Genomic DNA, 20,451 nt, shown 5'->3' on the forward strand with positions numbered 1-20,451 from the left:
CTTACTTTTCATACTTAAAGTACATTTTGCTGATAATACTTCTGTTCATTTACTTACCTCCGATTTTGAATGCATGACTATCAACATAAGATATCTGAATGTTTCTAATCAGTTCTTATCAGGCTAAGTGAGTGAAAACAAATGTGTGGGTGTACCGTGGATGTGAATGTACGCCACAGCGCAACGGCCGCTAGGTGGCAGCAGTGCACCACGTGATACCAATATGAGCAGTAGAAGAAGAACAACATAGCAGCAGCGTGCTACTGTTGTGGGTCACTATCAACGGAACTAGCTTTATTTTTCACAAGTGTCAGTGTTTACTGAATAATAAATTGCCAGATTATCCAGACCTTGAAGTGTGCATCGTTTTTGGATAGTGTTTAAACTTTCGAATCAAAGATGGAAGCTAACAGAAGATAAAGCTCCAGGACAACAACAGTTATCACTTTTTGGTCTCTCTTGGTTTCAAGTATCTTTGCCGTGATGGCATCAGGTACGTCTCGCTTTAGTCCGAATGATGCAGATAATAAAGTTATTTCACAGTTTTGTAACGGTACAGTTTAATTGTTTCCAACATTTCCTCAGAGGAAGAAATCAATTTGCTGGTCATCGTCGTGGACGTAAACCCGGTGTGGTGGGGGCAGCAAGCTCAACGTGAGACAGAGGTGTGAAGTCTTTCTGTGGACGGTTTTCAGATTGTAGGTTTTTTTTAATGTGGCTGCGGCTAAACAACACCGTCCACTGTCCTCTTGTCTCCTCTCAGTTCAGCTTGTCGAAGTGTCTGGATGCAGTGATGGTTTTGGGCAACTCCCACCTGGCCATGGGCAGGACGAACAAGCTGGCCGTCATCGCCAGCCACTGTGAGGACAGGTAACCTGATAGAGCAGTTTCCTGTGGTGAAGACGTATTACAGTTACTGAGGTGATGGGGGGGGACAACAACAACAACAAACAAGAGCTCATAAATGACACGACTTTGGTTTGTTTTCGGCTCATGGCCCCTCACAAACAGAAAACAGTGTCTAGTTGGGGCCCCTTGTCACATTTCAGAGGTCTGGAGTTGTTAGCAACACACACCAGAGAGTTCATCTTTAAACCTCTCAGATGGTGTCATGTCAATTATAATTTGTATTTAGTATTTCACAAAAAATAAAGATTCAGGCCAAAGTCCATAAATGAACACACTTGTGCAGCGGAACGCTCTTTTCTTATTTCCTACCCCAAAAATCCCCTCACAGCCTCACAGATTGATGTTGTGGCCCTTTTGAATGGTGCTCGACCACTAAGGTCTGCACTACCCAACAGTGTTTACTGCTGACAAATTAATGCATTAACAATCAAAGACTGCCATTTATAATCGTATCACTTATGGGCCATTTATCTGCAGAAGCAGCACTTTTACTTATTCACTATTTCTTACGTAGTGAAGTATTTCTACATTGCTGTATTGGTACTTTTACTTACTACGGTAGGAGTACTTCTTCCGCCACTGTCCCTTTCTAGGATTGAATGTCCGACTGTCTTGAAGAACGTAATGCTTTGCTCCTGTCACTTGTATTTTATGCACATCTCTCTAACTTACTTTGTTTCAGTCACTTTCTGTATCCCGGGAAGAGCTGGAGAGCGGGGGACAGCGGTGGGGATGATGCATACTCCAGTGGGGATGGAAAGTATGAACTCCTGTCAGTCGCGAATAACCTTATTGCTGAAGAGATCAGGAAGGTAATGTCAAAAAGTAAGTACAAGTCTTTTTCTGTGTGGGTAAAATGTACATCAAATACATACAGTACAGTAGATTTAAGTACATGGGCTTTCTCAACATACCCGAACGTTTGGTAGCTGTGTTTGCAGTTAATGTGTTGTATTTCTAGCTTTATTTTCAGGTGTTTAATGAAGCTGTGTAGAGTATGAGTGACTCCTTAAAATGTACAATGCGTCTTATGTGATTACAGCTGAAGTGAGGGGAAATTCAACTGATACTTTGTTGGCTGGAACCCTTGCCAAAGCTCTCTGCTGTATCCTTTAAATAACAACAACACTATGAACAGTTGTGTCATTTATGACATTCTGTACACAGCAATGAGTGTGGGTGACGGAGAGGGGGAGGTGTTCTGCAAATTCCTTAATCCTTTAATATTCAGATGTTAACAGGGTCTCAAAGGAGTTTGAAGGTAGTAAAATGTTTTTAATAAGCTTAATGATGCTCTTTATGGGTCCCTTCAATACTTATTAATGTTGCCTTTTCTTTTTTCAGCTGGACAGGAGATAAAATCAAGAATATTGGTAAGCTCTGAATGGTCTAATTTCACGAGTGCTTTTATTTTATTGCGTGACTTTGAACACGGCCTCTGTGTTTTATCCGTTAGGTAATAAAAGCAGCCGAGGACTGCCCCCGCCAGTACATGAACTTCATGAATGTCATTTTCGCTGCCCAAAAGCAGGTACAATCACTGATCCTGTTTTCTGTCCCGTTTACTTTTTTAATAACTGATATTTTTTAAATTCTAAATCAATTTGTTTTGTATTTTCAAACAGAACATCCTGATCGATGCCTGTGTGTTGGACTCAGACTCAGGTCTCCTTCAGCAGGTATATTTTTATGACTTTGTTAGGACATTGACAATACTGTAGTTTCATATTTTTTACCTTTTCGATGTTTGTTTTGTAGGCTTGCGATATAACTGGAGGATTGTACCTCAAGATACCACAGAAAGTTGCCCTGGCACAATACCTTTTGGTGAGAGTGCAATACAGATGTTCACATTTCTGAGAGTATGTTGCAGCTGCTGTGTGTTGACGACGGTGTTTTGTGGACAGTGGGTGTTCCTGCCGGACTCTGATCAGCGTTCACAGCTGGTGCTGCCACCGTCTGCACACGTGGACTACAGAGCTGCATGTTTCTGCCACCGTAACCTCATTGAGATCGGTTATGTGTGCTCAGTCTGTCTGTCAAGTAAGCTCGATCCCCAGTTAAAAAGAAAGAAATGCATAACTTCAATCTTTAAATTACTGGCAAAAGCTGCAGCTACAGTATGTTTTTGTGGTGACGCTTTGTCCCGTCTTCTGTCATTCAAGTATTCTGCAACTTCAGCCCCATCTGCACAACGTGCGAGTAAGTCTTTGAAATAATATATACTGTATAGAAAACCTCTTTCCTCTGAACACTGTGTGATTCCAGATGTACAGCATGTAAACAATGTGATTTAATCTTCACTTTGTCTGCACTAATATCGAAAATATTTTCTTTTTAGGACTGCCTTCAAAATCCAACTCCCACACATGGTCAAGCCAAAAAAGAAGAAACTCAAGCAGCCTTCCTGATTGTTACGCTAATGTAGTGAATTTAGTTTGTTTCCCTTTTTTGATGAGCAGATTATACCATTTTGTTTGGTGTATATATTTGTAACAAGCGTCACATACGTAGGCTGATTACTTAACTGTTCTCAAAATAATAGTTCCTGTCTCATGTCAAGAGATTCAAGTTCATCTCTACAGGTCAAATATTTCTTCTTTGTAGAAACAAATAGTTTTTCCAGAAAAGTTGAGTCAATAAGTGCACATGCAGATATGTAACGTGTGCAACTACACGTATGTATTCAACATTCTCTCATGAGTCTAAATTTATGTGATTGTTTTGTTCATATTGATCGAAACAACTGAACAGAAGTTCAGCTGTTTATGTTCAGTAAAGATAATTCACTCAGCCTGATGTAAATGGAGTTATTGCTTTTTTTTAAATTGATTTTATAAAAAAATAAAACATGTTCTTAGAAATGTTTGTCACACCTTTTGTTTGCCGTTGTCGTTTGACTTTTTAACATACATAGCTGTGCAGATTCAGTCTTTTAGCTAAATGACGTGTGGAGGTGGAAACATTTGACTGAATGAGTTCAGTGAAAAGCTGCATTAAACCAAGAACATGTTTTCAAGTTCACTCAAAACAAAATAACATGCAAGTAAGTAGAAGTATATGTGAATTAAAGTGGTAATTATTTTGGCGTAATGATCCATCATCTTACCAAGATTTCCTGATTTGCTGCTCTTGCATAACAAGATGGATCATGTTTTATCCAAGAGTTGAAAATAAGATTTCATTGATGATTGTAGCAACGTTCATATTTTACAAAGTCTCCAATCATTGATTTTCAGTGTCTGTCCACTTTGTAATGATATCCTAAATTAAGCCTTTGTATCTCTGGTGGTAATCGCACACTAGGTAAAGATGAATTGCAATAATTGCAATGAGTGAAAGCATGCTCCTGAGAGAAACATTTAATTGTTCGAACATACAAGATTTTAATCGGTGTAGTTGAATGTAGCATTGCTTATTCAGCTGTTATTCAATAAACTCAGCATGGCCTCTTCAATAGTGACACTTTATTTTCATCTACACCATTCTGAAGTCTGCCCTTCTATAAAGAAAATAGTACCAGTTTAAAATATAGAGAAATTAAACGGGTGAGAAATGTCTGCAGTGTGTACAAAGTCAGCTTGAAAGCATCCAGGGGTCACATGAGACGAGGAAGGGGTTCACAATTGAAATTCTGCATAATGTCATGTTGATCATTGCTGGATTGGAACAATGTTGCATCTGAAGAAAAAAAAAACAAGAACAGACTAGTGACTGATGTGAACCACGTAACACCTGCCAATCATGCATCTGATGTGGTGCACTGATGAAAATCACTGCCGCTAGTCAAAGTAAATATATATGCAAGAGAGACATATTTGCCCAGCTCACTAGGAGCTTTTCAGCAGATTTGTTCCTGTGGGCTTCACAGCTTTCTTTGTTTCTCAATATCAGCGTATCAACTAGACTCTTTACTAATATATATATATATATATGTGTGCCAATCCATATACATGACTTGGATAGTGTCTGTAGCACTCACCCCAGCAGACCTCTGCCTGACCATCGCTGTGGAGTCAGGCTCATCTGAGCTTTCTGGCCGTCCCGGATGACTGTGACGCGTAATGGCTTCTGTAAAAAGACATGATATTGCAGTTTATGCCACAGGTATTAAGTGTGTGTTACAAAAGGTAACCCATGGCTGGGCAATGTGAAAAAAAATGGATATAAAAGGCGATTACCAGAATATCTCTTCTAATTCTCACAAAAGGTCTGATAGGAATGAAAAACAAAAGGTGTAAATGATGTCAGGAACTTACACCTTCACTGTGTTGAACCACAGAAGCAATATTCTGGAGGTTCTGAAAGTTCTCCGTGTTCACAGAACCAAACTCGATGACTTCATCACCAACCCGGAGGCCCTTATGAAAGAAACGACACATTTACTATTGTCTCTGGAACAAAAACAAGTACGTTTCAATTAAATCTCAACTAATTCTGATGGTTTATCTGAAACAACTATCAGGTACAAAAGCGTATTCCACACATCACTCACAGCTCCACAGGCCGGTGAGCCTTGTGTCACAGCATCCACCCGTGCAAAGGGTGGGGGAAGAGTGACCTGTTGCTCCATCGCCTCCTCCGTCGCCTCCTCCTGGTCTCCAGCTCCATCCTGTTCCCGCTTGGCCTTCTCCCGAGCATGCAGCCTGTGTAGGGCTTCTTCTATCTCCTCCATGATGGCCTTGTGATCGTTCTGCAGGCCTGAAAGACAAAGCAGTACCTCGAACATAATAATAATCATTAGCAGCAGACAGTCTTAAGTTGATATAATGACATACTATATTTTAAACTGTCTTGATAAACATTTACATTTAGATAAAGAAATGATCAGAAAATCGTTAATTGTTTTAGTTCAACGTGTAAACTACTACATTTTGGTGTCACATATATACATTATGTGGGAAAATATCACTCCCTTTTTGGACCTCACACCTCCCTTTTAATTGTTTTTAACTTTAAAACAGTATAAATACTATCACCAGACATGTCTGTGTCCAATGAAACGAGGGGATGAAGTGGGTGTGACCTTTTGTTTGGGAGTGAAGCACTCTTTCCAGGAAGCAAAGCTGCACAGGACACAGTGCCACGAATTGGTAAGTTCACTCTGGCTTTTCAACATGTTTAAATTGAAATATATTCATTTAAAAAAATGTATGCATGCACATTATTTTGTAAAGAAGTATGTTTGATTGTCTAGAGACTTATTTTGTTCTTGCTCAACATTGTGCAGCTCGACCACTTATGATCAGGCAATACCCTGCTATAGTGTGGAGATGATAATTATGACAATAGTTATTGTTTTTACTTTACTATCTATTGATAATTACAGAAATGGACACAGCAACATAATATGAGAGCAAGGAACATGATCAGGCAGTTAGGATCGTTTGACAGACAATTAGGAGGTCAGGTGTCAGTCAGCAGAGTAACGTGTGTGTGTGTGAGTCTGTTTGTTTGCATGCATGTCAGTAGACGAAGAAGGGTAAATGACACATTCAAATGTGTGCTTCCTGCTTTCTTATAGGAGAATGTTTGTCTGCTGAATGACACTGAGTCAGTGGATAAAGAGGAAGATGAAGAAGTGGCGGAGGTTCCACGCCTATCCTGGTGGAGAACACCCCACTATGCTTTCTACAATGCTTACCCAGAACATCAGGGTCTTTCCAGATGTGACACACACACACACACACACACACACACACACTGACCCCTGACCTCCTCATTGTCTCTCAAACGACCCTAACTGCCTGATCATGTTCGTCTCGCTCATAATATGTTCTTGTGTCCATTTCCAAAATGTGGTGAAATATTTTTTACCCCCCAAAATAAAAAGTAATGCCACATAGAGGGTGAACACGTGGTAACTGGACGTTGAATAACAGACAACGTTCCTCAGATGTCCCCTACTACCAGAGAAAGCACTAGAAACAACCACCACGCCGCTGCTTACATGAAATACTGTGTCTCGCTGTCCTGATCTGGTAGACATTAACATCTGCTCGGGGGAAGCCCTCTGCGTCCACCAGGACACCTTCTACTCCGACCCCTTGCTGTAAACATGAAGTAACGTGAACGTTAGAGAACGCCATGTTTACTACATTAACACTGTAAGTTAATGGCTGTATCCGTGGGTTAGCTTTGAGCAGCGTGTGCGCCTCACTAACAGACTTACGTCTTCCAACACGTCGTAATAAGCCTTTATCTGTTCTTCAATTTCATCTTTCGTTTTAACGAGGTTTTTTACATCATCCATTGTTGTTTCCGACTTTCCAGCACTGTTTTCTCCCGTCATCTTCATGGTTGCACGTACATCCGGGACCTAACCTCCAACGTCATAGGTGGTGTTCTTCTTCGCCGTCTTCTTTGTGGAAGGTTTACGTCAGTGTACGCACTTTACTGCCCCCAGCTGGTCGATGAAAAAAAATGAAATTACACGAAATCGAGCTTTTTCTATTTCGTTTACAAGAGGATATTATTAATGTAGAGGATGTTCACAGTAAGTATGTAGTTCCTGCATGGGAGACAAACAAATAATAAAAGCAATTGACTAGAACTATAAGTGGTCGTACTTACAAGGTAGATGGGTAGGTTACAGGAAGTAGGTATGCTCTCCTATATATTGCAATTCCTATGTATTTGGCTGATAGGAACACTGTACACCACTGACTGTTAGTACTCTAGCAGTGGAAGAGTATTTCCGTTCTCATATTTAAGTTTTTCCTTAAAATAATTAGAAGTTTTTCGTGACACGATCACCAACACGAAACAAACTCTGTTCCACTTCCCACAGCAGAACACCGTTCAAATCATTAAATAGGTACAAGTTTATACTCAATATTCATTATTCAAGAACACATCAAAATCAGTCAAGGATTTGATTCAACCAAGTACTTTAATATTTGACTCCTGTTTGCAAACAAGCAACTAAAAATGTACTGTCGACCAAATGTTTGTTTTCTCAAACATTTAATAAATAAAAAACACAAAAACACATTAAATCAATTTTATTATAATATTGGGTACAACAATTGCTCATAACATTAAACTCCATCATTTCTTCATAAACTTAACAGTTGTAAACAGCAAATACCTTCAGTACACTAATGCAGATGGCAAAATGTGTTTCAAATAGTTTTGCACCAGTTAATTCATCTTCAAGGCAGCATGTTGAGAACAGCGCCACAGCTCTGAAACATGGTTCAACTCAATACACCCCCTGACTTGTAGTGGTCTATATTTGCCATTTCACATTTTCTCCTGTAGCATAATATTTATTTCACAGCAGTCTACATAGAGGCACATTGGTATAAACTACTAGTGAATATTAAATAAGCACTGTTGAAGTGTTACACGACAGCCCCAAGTGCTGTGTATCCTGAGTGCTTCAATAGGAATATCTGTTATTATATATTGGAATGTATTCCGAATGGCCTTCATCCTCAAACAGGATACAAGTGCAAATCTTTATCAAAGTCATTAAAGACCCTCTGTGCGCTCTCTGTGATAACGAATGCAAAAAGCTTTCCTTCAAGAAGTTTTCCTTCATGTTCAACTGACTGACAAATCCAAGTTTAATGTGGCTGCAATGTGTGCAAGTGTGACCTTGGAATATAAATCGGTTTGTTTGAAAGCCGACATAAATTAGTGCTGATGATGTTAAAAAAAGGTCCAGTACCAGAACAAGCGTTAACATAGCTAACAGTCTGTATCTTGTGTTCCTGCAGGTTGATCCGCGAGCACCAGGGCGGACTCGTCTTTGTCGTCCTCTTGTGGTGATGCATTGTGAGATGAGGATGAAGAAACCTGCGAGAGCTCGCCCTGAGCTGCTACCTCCTTCTGCACCAGAGCAAACTGGGCTGTGGCCTCATCCAGCTGTGAATGAACAGCTTTGACCCAATTTTGGAGCTGCATGTTGAGAGCATCCATCCCTTGGTCCAGCTTCTCCTGCCTGCCTTTGAGCTCGACGAACAGATGTTGTGCGTCGCCGGCAACCTGCTGCCTCTTTCCTTCAGAGGGAGCACGCTGACGCAGCATGTAGCCGTCAAACTCCGCTGGACTGAGGTTGAGCGCTGGTCCATCCAGCTTTTCAATGAAGGCCACTGCACAAGACTAAAACAGAGGACAAAGGGGGGCATGAGTGACCAACTGACCCTGTGGTGTACGCCGGATGTGCAAACTTTGCAATAAACTTACCAAATTTGTGAAATAGTAGCCGCTCTCTCCTGCCATCAGACTGTGAGGGAGACCAAAACGAATCACATATTGCATGTTGGAGTGCAGGCGAGGTGGATTGGCCTTCAGCACCACGTAAACCAAAGCTGACAGGAAGTCATCGGCATTAGCGGGCTCACTGTTCGAGGTGGAGAGCGCTTCAAAGACGTGCTGACTGCATTTGGACACGCATGAAAGTTTGTCCTGAGGCGCTCGTTTGGCATCCATTTCAATTATAGCTGTAAAAAAAGAACAAAAGGTTAAAGACCGCAGCGCCTTTTCATGATGCTCACAGCGTGTGGCAAACTCTTAAAGGAATAGTTCAACATTTTGGGAAATATACTTTCTGGCAGTGAGTTAGATGAGAAGATCAATACCACTCTCATGGCTGTCCATAAAATACAAGTCCAAAGGTAAGAGCATCACCTCTGAAGATCACTCATTAACATGTTGTATTGTGTTTGTTTAACTAGTAGAAAAACTGTGTGTTTACGGTGAACTATGTGGGCTTATATTTAACGGTGAGCGTAACATTGCTCTTCTAATTAGAAAGCAAATAAAGCATATTTCCCAAAACGATGAATGATTCCTTTCAGTCCTGAAGTTGTGAATCACCTGTGATGGCGGACAGGAAGGGGTCGCCGGTGACTGCAGTCTTTTTATCAGGGAAAGGTACGCTCAGCATCTGCGGAGTGATCCAGTTCAAAGATCTGCAAAGTAAAGACATCGGCGTCAAACGGGGCTTTAAATTCAAGGTTTTGATGAAATACAACCCACAACTGCATATATATATATATATATATATATATATATATATATATATATATATATATATATATATATATATATATATATATATATATATATATATATATATATATATATATATATATATATATATATATATATATATATATATATATATATATATATATATATATATATATATATATATATATATATATATATATATATATACACACACTTGTATTTAAGGATTACCGTATCCTCTTCTGGAGAGCAAGGTCCGTCTGCTCATCGTCACAGCTGTCATGGCAGAAAACCCATTTGTGCAACCGTGTCATTATTAACTTCTCTACATGCTCCATTATCCGAGTGACCTGAGCCTCAGGAAAACCTGAAAATCAAATGAAATATATAGTTAAAAAAAAAAAAAAAACAGCAATTTAAAAAGTCATACAAATTCTCATTCTTTCAGGATAACCGGCCCCGGGGGTGTTGAACCGTTCTGTACTCACTGCTAAAATATTCAGCAAAAGACTGGAAGAAATCCTGCACAAGATCCGACTGCTTCTGTACCGGCAGGTCCTGTAAAGAAGATGATGCGCTTTGATCAAAGAAGTCAATAAGAAGTTATGAGAAGTGTAGTGTTAAATATTACAACAGATAAATTACGTGGTAAGCCTCCATTGTGTTGAGGAAAGCTGTACATCGGGACTGCAGGCGCTGGGAGGAAGGGCTCTTCAGTATCTTTAGGAAACCGGTGAAGTCTCCGGGCTCGAGGCTCTGATAAGGTTTCAACACATTCGCATGCCTTTCAGAGGACTCTAAAAGGGACAACAGGTGGATGTTATTCCAGATTAATAAGTAAACATGTTACTCAGAATGGCTCTATTTGTTGAAACACTGCTGGCCAGGTCACTGAATTTGGTAAAATAGTAAATGAATGGGGCAGACAGGAGGAGAAGGGTGCATCCCTACTGACCCTGTAGGAATAAAAGCACTACACTACCCAGACATGTGCACATGGGACCCCATCGGTCCACGAGGCCATGAAGGAAAACACCTGCTGATGAGGAGGTCTGACTTGAACACTTGCATCGAAGTACACAAAGCAAACAGGACTACCTTGAGGTTTAGGAGGCGATGGGCTGCCCCAGAAGAGCCTCCTCATTGTGTTGATTCGACGACCTTTCTCTGTGCTTTTCTTCTCCTCGAATTTGGAGAAGGTGAGAAGAGTTCCATCACTGCTCGGCCTGCAGAGAACAACAACATTAGGCATTCAAATCTGAACCCAGTTTTAAGCCAAGAGCACTTAAGCAGCCTCAATCCAGTATTAGTGGATAGTTATACTAACAAAGCACAATGTGTAAAATGAGTATGCATAGCATCTATTCAGGTGATCATCAAGGGTGCGACTAGCACGTGATGATATTAAGATGCGACTCCACCTACACCATGGTGTTGATAACATAACAGGGTCTAAATGCTCCTGTGAGTGAGCACGTCTACCTCTCGTCTTGCCTCGAGGCTGCAGCTGGGCGTGCTTTCTCTCTCCAGCACTTGGAGCAGAAGCCCTGCCACACCGGGTTTCCATAATAGCCACAGGCGTTCTTGCAGAGCAGCTCCTGCTGAGACACTCGGATTCCTCGTTGTTTATCTGTCCACATTGTAGAGTTCTTCCGTGTACCACCCTCACCTATTGGACAGAACATAGAACATGTGTATATTAATAATTTAACCATGCAAATATACCAACTAGTGTCTTATCTTGTTAACCAGTTTAAGGAATTGTCCGAGAATTTATCACCGTTTTTCTAAATAAAAGTTTCTTTACAGGAAGTTTTTCTTTCTCACACTTTGCTTTTACATCCAACAACTCTTTCATCTGCCTTTCTATTAAATCTTATTTTCCACAATATCTAATACTACATCGTGACACCTGTAGTCTACTAGAGCTAACTTTAGAGCCTTAGATTAAAAGCTCAGCTACAGTTCATGAGAGCAGGCTAACGCTGTTAGCTCGTCAGATGACAGTCAGCTGAGGGGATTGTTGGAGATAAGAGCGGCTCGTGTTAGACTTAAAAGCTGACAGCTATTCAACTATCTCGGGTAGAAGTATAAACTAATCTGTATGAACCTCCTCCTCACCTGTCAGCTGGTGGAATCATGACGTGAGCTGCTTACTTATCGGCTTTTTTTTTTTTTTTTTCTCTTCACGAGCTCTTCATAACTTGTAACGTACAGTGAGAACAACAATCCTCCAGATCTCGGTTGATTAGTTGTAGTTAGAGAAGAATGAAACAGTAGCTAGCTAGCGAACATTCACGTTGCACTAACTAAACACGGAGACAGAAGAACAGCTGCTTTCAAACCTGTGCAACCGGAAAGTATTGAGGAAACAAACTGTGAAGCTGGAAGTAGTGATCAACACGGTGTCGACCTTTCAAAGTAAAAGTATGGTGGAAATATGTACTTATTACCCGCTTTAACTATCCAGAGTCACACGTCCAACACATAGACGTCTCCCTCGACCATAACATAACAAACCCCGTGATTCAGCCCATTTTGAATTCCGGTTTCTGTATTGAATACATTTCCTATATTGAATGTCTCTACCGGAAGTGTTTATTTGCTGTTATGTCTTGACGCTCGTGGAGGTGATGGTCGTCATGAGGGAATTCCTTGCCCTCTAGTGGTCACATTGCGTAACCACATCATAGTCTGTGACGTAGGTTTTACCTTTATATGTTATAAATTATGTTATACTGTGTAACGTTAACATTAAGTATCATGCCTTCGTTTTCAAAAAGCAGTCTGTCACAATGACCCCTGCCCTGCGGTGTAAACATTTAGGTTTCATGTCTTGACGGTATTTAAAATAACATGTGTTTGCTGCCCCCCTGTGGTCACAGTGAAGAACTACAACACATTGAATTTGTCAGGTCAGCGTTAATAAAACATAACAAGACTTCCGGTAGATACTTTCAAAATACATGTGACCAAACTGAAACGATCACGAACTAATATAAATGATAACGATCTTGCTAATTGTTCTGAGATGTTAAAAATCTTCACAATTTAAGTAGGAAAATACAGATAGTGATAGAGGCTTTCAATATTCTATCGCTGCTCTTTTAGTAATAGCTGTCTGAATTAATAATGTGTACTTTGTGTATCAAACTGCTGTTTTGTTGTTTTTACTTAATATTTGTTATTTTGAAAACAAATGAAAAACTATTGGAGAGGTCTTGTCCTTGTTTTTGTATTTTACAGCTCATTTAAGGCCACTCCGAACAGACAGCCCCAGTGTATAGTATTTATGTTGTACCTAGTTTAACGTTTTTAGTGAGTCGGTGTCAAGTTGTTTTACCGCCCTCCTGTGGTCACATCGGGGAACTGCAAGATGATTTTTAGATTCATCAAGCGTCGTCATTCTAGCTTTTCCGGTAAAATACTTTCAGAATACAGTGACCAACCTGAAGTAGTAAGAACAAATATATAGTCATCACGTTTATGTTAACTGTATAAATACAAGGCAAAGCTTACTCCATAGACATTAAACACCCAAAATAAACGTTCAAAATGGAGAAGCACTCTGACCAAAGTTATGTTCAGCTAAAACAGAGTATTCAACAGTATATGACAGGTTTTAATGACCTGAGGAGGTGTTTACATTCAACAATTACACACAAATTATATAGAACTGAGTACAATTAAATTAATATATAAAATGAACAAACTGCAGTGTTCCACTTTGATCAGTTGGTAATCCATCTTGCAAAACTAAACTTAACCGATGCATCATATTTGATGGGATATTTACATGTTTGCATATAAAAATCTCTTTTTGCAACGCAATACTGCAGCCAAATGATTAGGTATATTATTAATGGTGCTTTTAATTTGAAAGGGCTAATCGGAACATCCGTGTTTTATTTTACTGAGCTTCACTTGTCATCCACTCGCTCCATGGTAACTAGGCAACGAGACGCTTCGCAGGAGCTAAATTACAGAGATTGTGTTTTTTAATGCAATTGAGCAGTTACGAAAGGATTTTACAACAGCTGATATTGTGGTTATGTGTTATCAGTTCATTTAATTGCCATATATATATGTTTTGTAGCGTTACTCTTTGGCTAACTTAGCCTAACTGTTAACTAGCTAACTGTGCCGTAAGCAGAGACGTCGACAGAATAAAGGTAATTTAAAGCTCTATGAAGCAACTGCAAAGAGAGATTAACCGTCCAAGACGTGAAGTGGTTAGACATCATGTCAGATGCTGAAGCTAAGGAGGAGTTGGGGAAGAGTTCAGGAGTTAGGAAAGAGGAAACAGGGCAGTCTCAAGTCTACACTGCAACCAGAGACACACTCGTCCCAAAGAAGAGTGCTCTCACTAGAACACATGCATTGGTAAGCATGTCTTTGTTGAAGGTGTATATTTGTACAAAATGAGTACTCTTTGTATATTGACCCTCTGCACTTGCAGTCAAGAAAGTTTCAAGAAAAATGTTTACTTCAAACAAAACATTTCTTTGGATCAAAGGGTAATCTAAGAACTGTCACTCATAACAATACTGAAAATGTGCTCTTTATTCAGTCTCTAGCATGGGTATTTGGGAGGAATCCTGCTCTTCCTGCCTTCAGTCTGCAAGACCACGATCAGCTGGTGGTGCTCTATTCAGGAGCTAATGTTGGGGTCATCTACAATCACACAACAAACTCCCAGCACATACTTCAGGTACAAAAATCAGCAGGTTTCAGGTTGCAGCGTTGATTTAAAAAAGCCTAACCTCTATACTCAATCTTCTCAGGGTCACTGCTGCAACATCTCACGTATGTGTGTCAGCGAGGACAGACGCTGGATTGCATCAGCAGACACAAGCACCACAGTGATGATATGGGACTCCTACTCTGGGTAGCTCTTCATTCTACATCTAGGCTTTTTTATGTATTAACCTTTGCTCTTGATGGTGACAACATAAATGATGCATATTTCAGCATTCCAGTGCATACGTTGTTCGATTGCCACCCCGAGGGAGGTGTCACCGCGATGGCGTTTTCAAGAGACACGAAACATCTGGTAACCCTCGGGGCTGAGGAAGTTCAAGTGAGTGTGCCAGCAGTTGTTTTTTAAATCAAGTAAACTGTGTTGGATACTCTAGATTGTGAAATGCACAATCCAGCAAAAAAAAACAGAGACACATTTATGATCTGTGGTTTTGTTAAGTAGCACCTTCTGGTCTTCATTCATGATGAATAGAAAATAGAAGGTCAAGAGTTTGACACCACCAAACACTGTGACTTTCTGTCACTTGACCTTCTCTTGATGGCATGGTAGTGTATGTATCTATATATTTAGGATCTTTAAACATTATGTCATGATTTTATTGTCTTTTTTAGGATTAGCATCAGGGATTAAGTACAATTTACAAATGAAAAAACTATAAGAAATTGGAAATATCTCAAAAACTGCACTCTTTGTAGATATAACCGTACAACACCAAGTTCACAAAAACATCTTATATGGTTAATATTTAACACTGGATTTGACAAAATGTATCTATTCACAATTAACCCTTTGACGATCTTTGCACAGCGTGTGTGTATTTGGGATTGGACAAAAGAAACAGATAAGCCTTTGTGGTTTATTGAACTCAGTCCCAACCATGGTTTCCAAGTAAGTAACTTTTGTATTCTTCTAACATTTGTTTTTTTTACGTCACCTTACTTTATAGACATGTCAGTCAGCAGATCAAACATTCAAATGTTGAATTGTTTTTCAGGATTACATCATTTTTAATCCCAATGATAGCGCTCAGTTGCTCAGCAATAGTAAAAGCAAGGTGCTGTTTTACAGCAGGGTAAGTCCTGCTGGTCCCTTTTTCTCTAAATAGATAAAACAGCTGTTACGTACGTACGTTTATTGCAATAATCATCTGATCTTTTTTAAGGCCAAAGGAAGTCTGCAATACTTTGCCCTGACGATTAAGGAGGTACAAATAATCATCAAAATGTTGTAGAAGATGTCATAGATGTTTCTGTCATTTATGTCAATTATTTTTTAATATATATTACGATGTTTAAACTGTTCAACGTTGAAGTTCCATGATTCCGCTACCTGTGGATTTGATTCTTCTGTATTTGCTCAGTATTCTCCAGACGCTTCTCAAACGGGCACCATGGCGGGCGGGTCACTGTCTGTGTTTCACTTGAGAGAGCATCAGACCCTAACGGCAACTGGGGCCGGCTGCCTCGTCGTGTGGGATGTGACGGAAGACTTAGCTGCAAACCAAAACCCCTCCAGATACAGAATCAATCTCGTTCACCTTCAGAACGATCCGATCACTGCTCTCACCGTCACTGACAGGTAGCAAGAGAGAGAGAGAGAGAGAGAGAGACAGCTATTCATGTTGTTGTTTTTTAATAAAATGTTCATGTATTTATTGATTTTGATTTCTCCATCTGTTTGACATCACAGCTGTGTTGTGACGGGGGACACTCAAGGCCACATCAAGTTTTATGATGAAGAGCTCTTGCTTCTCATTTGGTACAGTGAGTTCAACCTGGATGCTATTACTTACATTTCCTTTTCCAAAGAGTGTGCAGAGGGATACCTGGAGGACTACACACTGGAGGCAAAACCATTACTCATCAGGTAGAAGAAATACAATCTAATATGTTGCCAGTCTACACTGCTGCGTACATTTTAGCCGAGCTGACCTCTCTTTTTCTGCAGGAACTTTGTTGTGTCCACAGCCAGTTCCACAGTGATACATGTGAATACACAGAAAGGCATCCCTCAGATCCTGCTACAGAAGGAAAGTGGGCCTATTCTTGCAGTGGCCTGCCACCCCAAACAGCCAGTTGTGGCCATGGGCAATCGAAGGGGTGTTTTAAAAGTGTGGAACTACGACAACAAAGCCGTCCTCTGCAGCAGGGTCTTCGAGACAGAGGAGCAGATTCAGTGTGTCATTTTCGACCCTCAAGGTGAGCCGACATTCTTGCTGACTGTCAACAAACAAATGCTCCATACAAGCCAGCGTCACCCAGCTGCTGCATGAATTTGCAATGTACAGAGCCACCTTGTTGTCTCTGAACAGGAGTATACCTGGCAGTTGGCTTTGGCAGTGGAGCGGTTCACATACTGAATCCCAGCACTTTACAAAGTGATCCAGAGGAATGTTTTCATTTCACTAAAGACAGCATCCACCACATCACTTTCTCCTCAGACTCAAAGTATCTTGCCACTGCGGTGAGCAAGTCCTTTTTCACTATCCAGTGTAACATGTTTGAACTTTGTTATTGGCAACATTGACTAGAGTTTGTGAAATCATGTTGACCTTTTTATTTATAGCTGTGATTGTGAAATAGGTTTGTGGCTATGATAATGTCCTGCAAATCTATTCTTCTATTACATTCTTATAACCTCAAGTGAGACATGGTATAGCTTCACTTCCTTGTTCACTCTTAGGACGCCGGAAAAGCGGTGACAGTATTCCGCTTGCAGAGTAATGGAGGCTCTCTGCCTCGTTGGGCATATATGGGCAGACACCACTCCCACTACAAGCCCATCAAAGACCTTCTTTTCGGGGTTCATCTGGACAGCACACAACCCAGACTGCTCTCTCTGGGTCTGGACCGCCGACTGGTTCGTCTGCTTTGTCGAAAATTGTGGGACTGTGGACTAGTTTAGTGTTTTGTGATACTAATTGTATTGCCACACATCTCTCTGTGAACAATAGGTGGAGTATGACCTGGAAAACAGTGACTTAAATAAGCTTCTCATCCTAAGCTCGGAGCGCATTGAGCAAAGCGCTGTGCCAATGAGCATGACTTGGTGTCCTCCTCTTACTGCAGAGCAATTTCTCCTCGTTGCCTCAGACCAATACAAGATGAAGCTGTTTAACAGCACTACTAAGATGTGCAGGTCTGTGAGCAACTGTAACAAGATTATTTGTGAAATCTATTTCTCCGACTTTCGTCACACAAATACTTGAAAACATTATTACATGTGATTTACAGAAAGACTCTCCTTGGACCAACATATGGCTCTCCCATTGAGAAAGCAGTGGTCCTTCCCATGTGCAAAGAACCTGAAACAAACTCATATTACTTGGCATACATCACAGAGGACAAGGTTAGTGCTGGATGTTGTTTCTAGTATTTTATTGAGTAAGAGGCTTTAGGCCGGCAGTAGCTCAGATTGTGAGGACTTTCCTTGGAACCGGTGAGCAAGTCTCAGCAGAGACCGAGCATGGAATGTGGACTGGTAGATTGAGGGGTGCCAGCTCCCCTCCTGGGCACCATTGACGTGCCCTGATTGATTGATGATCATCCTGCAGTTGCCAACACCTCCAGCCTTGCAGTACAACCTGTGTGCAAAACTTTTTCTCTTTTAATTTCTCACTATGTGTTACTCTGTTGCTTGTTGTCACAGTGTTCATTTGAAAGTAAAGTAGGCCAATTGGATATAAGAATAGTGGTAGATCTTGAATATATATAGATATATATAGTTGATATGATATGATATTAAGAGTGTGTTGTACCTCCAGGTGGGTCTCCAGATTATGCCTCTGGATGGGAACCCCTACAAGTCCAACGCTGTGGTCTGCCATCCAACAGGGGTGTCCACTTTTGCCTGCTCCTACGACGGCCGATTTGTTTTCACCGCAGGAACGTCTGACTGGACTGTCCTGTCGTGGGAGATAAGCTTAAAGTGAGGTTAAATAGTACCAACCTGAGAAGCAGGGGAAATGCATAAGTGTACCCATTTTTTTCTGGAGTTAATCGTATCTCTTGTTGTGAGTGCAGTGCATTGGAGGCGGCAGCTGCCTTGGGAGGGAGGGACGTGATGCCCTTTTACACTCTTTTAGAGGGAGGCAGAGATGGCAAATTCTACAGGGTCAGTTAAACGTGTTCCTTGTTTCCTAAGACTACTGAGTGTTAAGTGAACAGCCACAGATTGTTCCATTAACTTGAAGGAAGAAGCAATGTTTTACTTGCATTCCTTATGAGTTTTAGACATTTCTGATACCTTTTGAACCACAGATTCTCAGTTTTCTGAGCTTTATGTTTTTAGGAGATGGAGAACTTTTTCTATTACTGCCAAGTCCGTCATCAAGGCACTGACACAATGGAGAAACGACAGCTGTCTAACAAAATCCCTCTGTCAGAGGTTCCCTCTCTAATGAGAGCGTTGGCCTACTTCCCTACTGAGCAAGAGGTACAGTGTGTGTAAATGAAGTTACATTTTCAACCGTGAATGTCATTTTATCTGACAGTAAAATCATTCAAGAAAAGTCTTTCTATACCTCAGACCTGTGATCACAAATTTCTTTATTACATCTTACCAGATAGAAGATATGCACAACGAGGTCAAGTTCAGCAAGTACGCAGAAACAGGAAAATATGTGACCGACATCGACCTGGAGGAGTTTATCAAGCTGTATGTCAACCACCGGCCAGCTTTGGGCCTCTCGAGCAATGAGCTTGTTCAAGCTTTTCACGTCCTTGGTGACCGTGATGATACAGGACAGGCTGTTTTGCATAAACATGAACTGCTAGAACTTCTACAGACTCGAGGTATGTGCATGCTATTCAGTCAGAAGAGGATTTCTCTCTCTGTGTTTTTGGCTGTATTGCTGTCAATTACTGAGAAACTATTGATCCTCTGTTCCAGTTCCTACACGCGATGCTCATGTTTCTTTGACATCTTTTGACAGGAGAACACATGACAGAGGAAGAGGTGGCAGAGTGTTTCACTACCCTGTTATGCATCAGTGAGGAGGAGAAAGAAGGAGAAGCAGGACAAGGAGGGGAACAATCTGACCATGACAGCCATGAATCTGACAGTACGTAAAAGACAACTCACTCGCAAACCATAACTTAAGAATTCACACAACAGCTGAAAAATAGCATCCTCTTTTGATGTGTGTGTGTGTGTGTGTGTGTGTGTGTGTGTGTGTGTGTGTGTGTGTGTGTGTCCAGATGGAAATTCTGAATATTCCCTGGCGTGTGCGATCCCAGATGAGATATCCATGGAGACATTTACAGGTCACATCTTGGGCTTTGCGTCCTCAGCTGAGCAGAGTGGCAGGTCTTCCCCTCCAGAGTGATGAAAGCAAGAAACTGTGTTGATGACGAGCCTCACACTCTCTACTGCTCTTTTTATGATTGCTTTACATAACAGGCCCTATAACAGAAATGCTGGAATTTGTATGTATTGTTATTCCAAATTTGATGAATAAATATCAACATTAACTTGGATCATCATGTCAGGCATTTTAAATGAAATATTATTTGTAAGATTAACAAATTGAACAGTATTATCCAGTATGTTGTGGTATAGCTTAAGTAAAGGATTGGAGTACTTCTTGCACCATAATACATTACTTTACACACATAAAAACAGAGAAGATTAGTTGCATCCATGCATTTTTATAAACTCAATGTAATAAGAAGAGTTGCTGACACACTTTGACAGGGAGAAGCTGAAAGGCACATTTAAAATCAAGGGGTGGTGATTCCATTATTTTTTATTTCCATTCAGAAGTCAAATTAATATATTTAAATATATAAATAAATATA

At 40.5% G+C, this 20,451-nt stretch overlaps 4 protein-coding genes across 6 annotated transcripts; 2 read left to right on the forward strand and 2 right to left on the reverse strand.

Annotated features, from left to right (window-relative positions):
• Positions 1 to 219: 219 nt before the first annotated feature.
• gtf2h3 (general transcription factor IIH, polypeptide 3) lies at positions 220 to 3,785 on the forward strand. Of its 2 annotated transcripts, XM_076099096.1 has the most exons (13): positions 220 to 493; positions 586 to 665; positions 764 to 870; positions 1,592 to 1,734; positions 1,952 to 2,014; positions 2,141 to 2,170; positions 2,254 to 2,282; positions 2,366 to 2,440; positions 2,535 to 2,588; positions 2,668 to 2,736; positions 2,817 to 2,952; positions 3,075 to 3,111; positions 3,251 to 3,785. In XM_076099096.1, exons 1-13 carry the CDS (start codon positions 484 to 486, stop codon positions 3,318 to 3,320), a joined length of 903 nt encoding a protein of 300 aa, XP_075955211.1. In that variant the 5' UTR covers positions 220 to 483; the 3' UTR covers positions 3,321 to 3,785. The 2 variants fall into 2 exon arrangements, with proteins under 2 accessions (XP_075955211.1, XP_075955212.1); XM_076099097.1 differs by lacking the exon at positions 220 to 493 and having other exon boundaries at positions 769 to 870.
• A 761-nt stretch (positions 3,786 to 4,546) lies between these two features.
• Positions 4,547 to 7,247, reverse strand: psmd9 (proteasome 26S subunit, non-ATPase 9). Its single transcript, XM_076099098.1, has 6 exons — positions 7,082 to 7,247; positions 6,860 to 6,959; positions 5,405 to 5,610; positions 5,169 to 5,270; positions 4,892 to 4,980; positions 4,547 to 4,590 (listed from the first exon to the last, which is right to left on the reverse strand). Exons 1-6 carry the CDS (start codon positions 7,205 to 7,207, stop codon positions 4,563 to 4,565), a joined length of 651 nt encoding a protein of 216 aa, XP_075955213.1. The 5' UTR covers positions 7,208 to 7,247; the 3' UTR covers positions 4,547 to 4,562.
• A 651-nt stretch (positions 7,248 to 7,898) lies between these two features.
• On the reverse strand, positions 7,899 to 12,276 carry LOC142957525 (rab5 GDP/GTP exchange factor-like). 2 transcript variants are annotated; one of them, XM_076099417.1, is made up of 9 exons: positions 12,013 to 12,276; positions 11,386 to 11,560; positions 10,990 to 11,117; positions 10,537 to 10,688; positions 10,380 to 10,449; positions 10,123 to 10,258; positions 9,736 to 9,830; positions 9,103 to 9,359; positions 7,899 to 9,018 (listed from the first exon to the last, which is right to left on the reverse strand). In XM_076099417.1, exons 2-9 carry the CDS (start codon positions 11,529 to 11,531, stop codon positions 8,605 to 8,607), a joined length of 1,398 nt encoding a protein of 465 aa, XP_075955532.1. In that variant the 5' UTR covers positions 11,532 to 11,560; positions 12,013 to 12,276; the 3' UTR covers positions 7,899 to 8,604. The 2 variants fall into 2 exon arrangements, with proteins under 2 accessions (XP_075955532.1, XP_075955531.1); XM_076099416.1 differs by having other exon boundaries at positions 11,374 to 11,560; positions 12,013 to 12,275.
• A 1,857-nt stretch (positions 12,277 to 14,133) lies between these two features.
• cfap251 (cilia and flagella associated protein 251) lies at positions 14,134 to 20,068 on the forward strand. The gene is made up of 20 exons (XM_076099638.1): positions 14,134 to 14,274; positions 14,462 to 14,602; positions 14,676 to 14,779; positions 14,863 to 14,971; positions 15,461 to 15,541; positions 15,648 to 15,725; positions 15,816 to 15,857; positions 16,014 to 16,231; positions 16,343 to 16,519; positions 16,601 to 16,851; positions 16,965 to 17,116; positions 17,336 to 17,512; positions 17,607 to 17,791; positions 17,887 to 18,001; positions 18,417 to 18,580; positions 18,676 to 18,766; positions 18,944 to 19,087; positions 19,218 to 19,446; positions 19,587 to 19,715; positions 19,852 to 20,068. The coding sequence occupies exons 1-20, from the start codon at positions 14,134 to 14,136 to the stop codon at positions 19,977 to 19,979; spliced, it is 2,856 nt and encodes a 951-aa protein (XP_075955753.1). The 3' UTR covers positions 19,980 to 20,068.
• Positions 20,069 to 20,451: the final 383 nt, after the last annotated feature.

This window comes from Anarhichas minor, unplaced genomic scaffold (assembly GCF_050575085.1).
Source record: "Anarhichas minor isolate MPS153535 unplaced genomic scaffold, ASM5057508v1 ptg000025l, whole genome shotgun sequence".
NCBI lineage: Eukaryota > Metazoa > Chordata > Actinopteri > Perciformes > Anarhichadidae > Anarhichas > Anarhichas minor.

Excerpts from the sequence above, each read along its gene's own strand:
- gtf2h3 (XM_076099096.1), top strand. Across the intron at positions 871-1,591 it reads GCCAGCCACTGTGAGGACAG|TCACTTTCTGTATCCCGGGA; the intron begins GTAACCTGATAG and ends ACTTTGTTTCAG. Across the intron at positions 3,112-3,250 it reads CCCATCTGCACAACGTGCGA|GACTGCCTTCAAAATCCAAC; the intron begins GTAAGTCTTTGA and ends TTTTCTTTTTAG.
- psmd9 (XM_076099098.1), bottom strand. The coding sequence starts at position 7,207 with ATGAAGATGACGGGAGAAAACAGTGCTGGAAAGTCGGAAACAACAATG. Across the intron at positions 6,960-7,081 it reads ATTACGACGTGTTGGAAGAC|CAAGGGGTCGGAGTAGAAGG; the intron begins GTAAGTCTGTTA and ends TCATGTTTACAG. Across the intron at positions 4,591-4,891 it reads TCAGGCAGAGGTCTGCTGGG|ATGCAACATTGTTCCAATCC; the intron begins GTGAGTGCTACA and ends TTTTTTCTTCAG.
- LOC142957525 (XM_076099416.1), bottom strand. The coding sequence starts at position 11,531 with ATGTGGACAGATAAACAACGAGGAATCCGAGTGTCTCAGCAGGAGCTG. Across the intron at positions 10,450-10,536 it reads ACACAATGGAGGCTTACCAC|GACCTGCCGGTACAGAAGCA; the intron begins GTAATTTATCTG and ends TCTTCTTTACAG. Across the intron at positions 9,360-9,735 it reads CTTCCTGTCCGCCATCACAG|CTATAATTGAAATGGATGCC; the intron begins GTGATTCACAAC and ends CTTTTTTTACAG.
- cfap251 (XM_076099638.1), top strand. The coding sequence starts at position 14,134 with ATGTCAGATGCTGAAGCTAAGGAGGAGTTGGGGAAGAGTTCAGGAGTT. Across the intron at positions 14,275-14,461 it reads TCACTAGAACACATGCATTG|TCTCTAGCATGGGTATTTGG; the intron begins GTAAGCATGTCT and ends CTCTTTATTCAG. Across the intron at positions 19,447-19,586 it reads AGAACTTCTACAGACTCGAG|GAGAACACATGACAGAGGAA; the intron begins GTATGTGCATGC and ends ATCTTTTGACAG.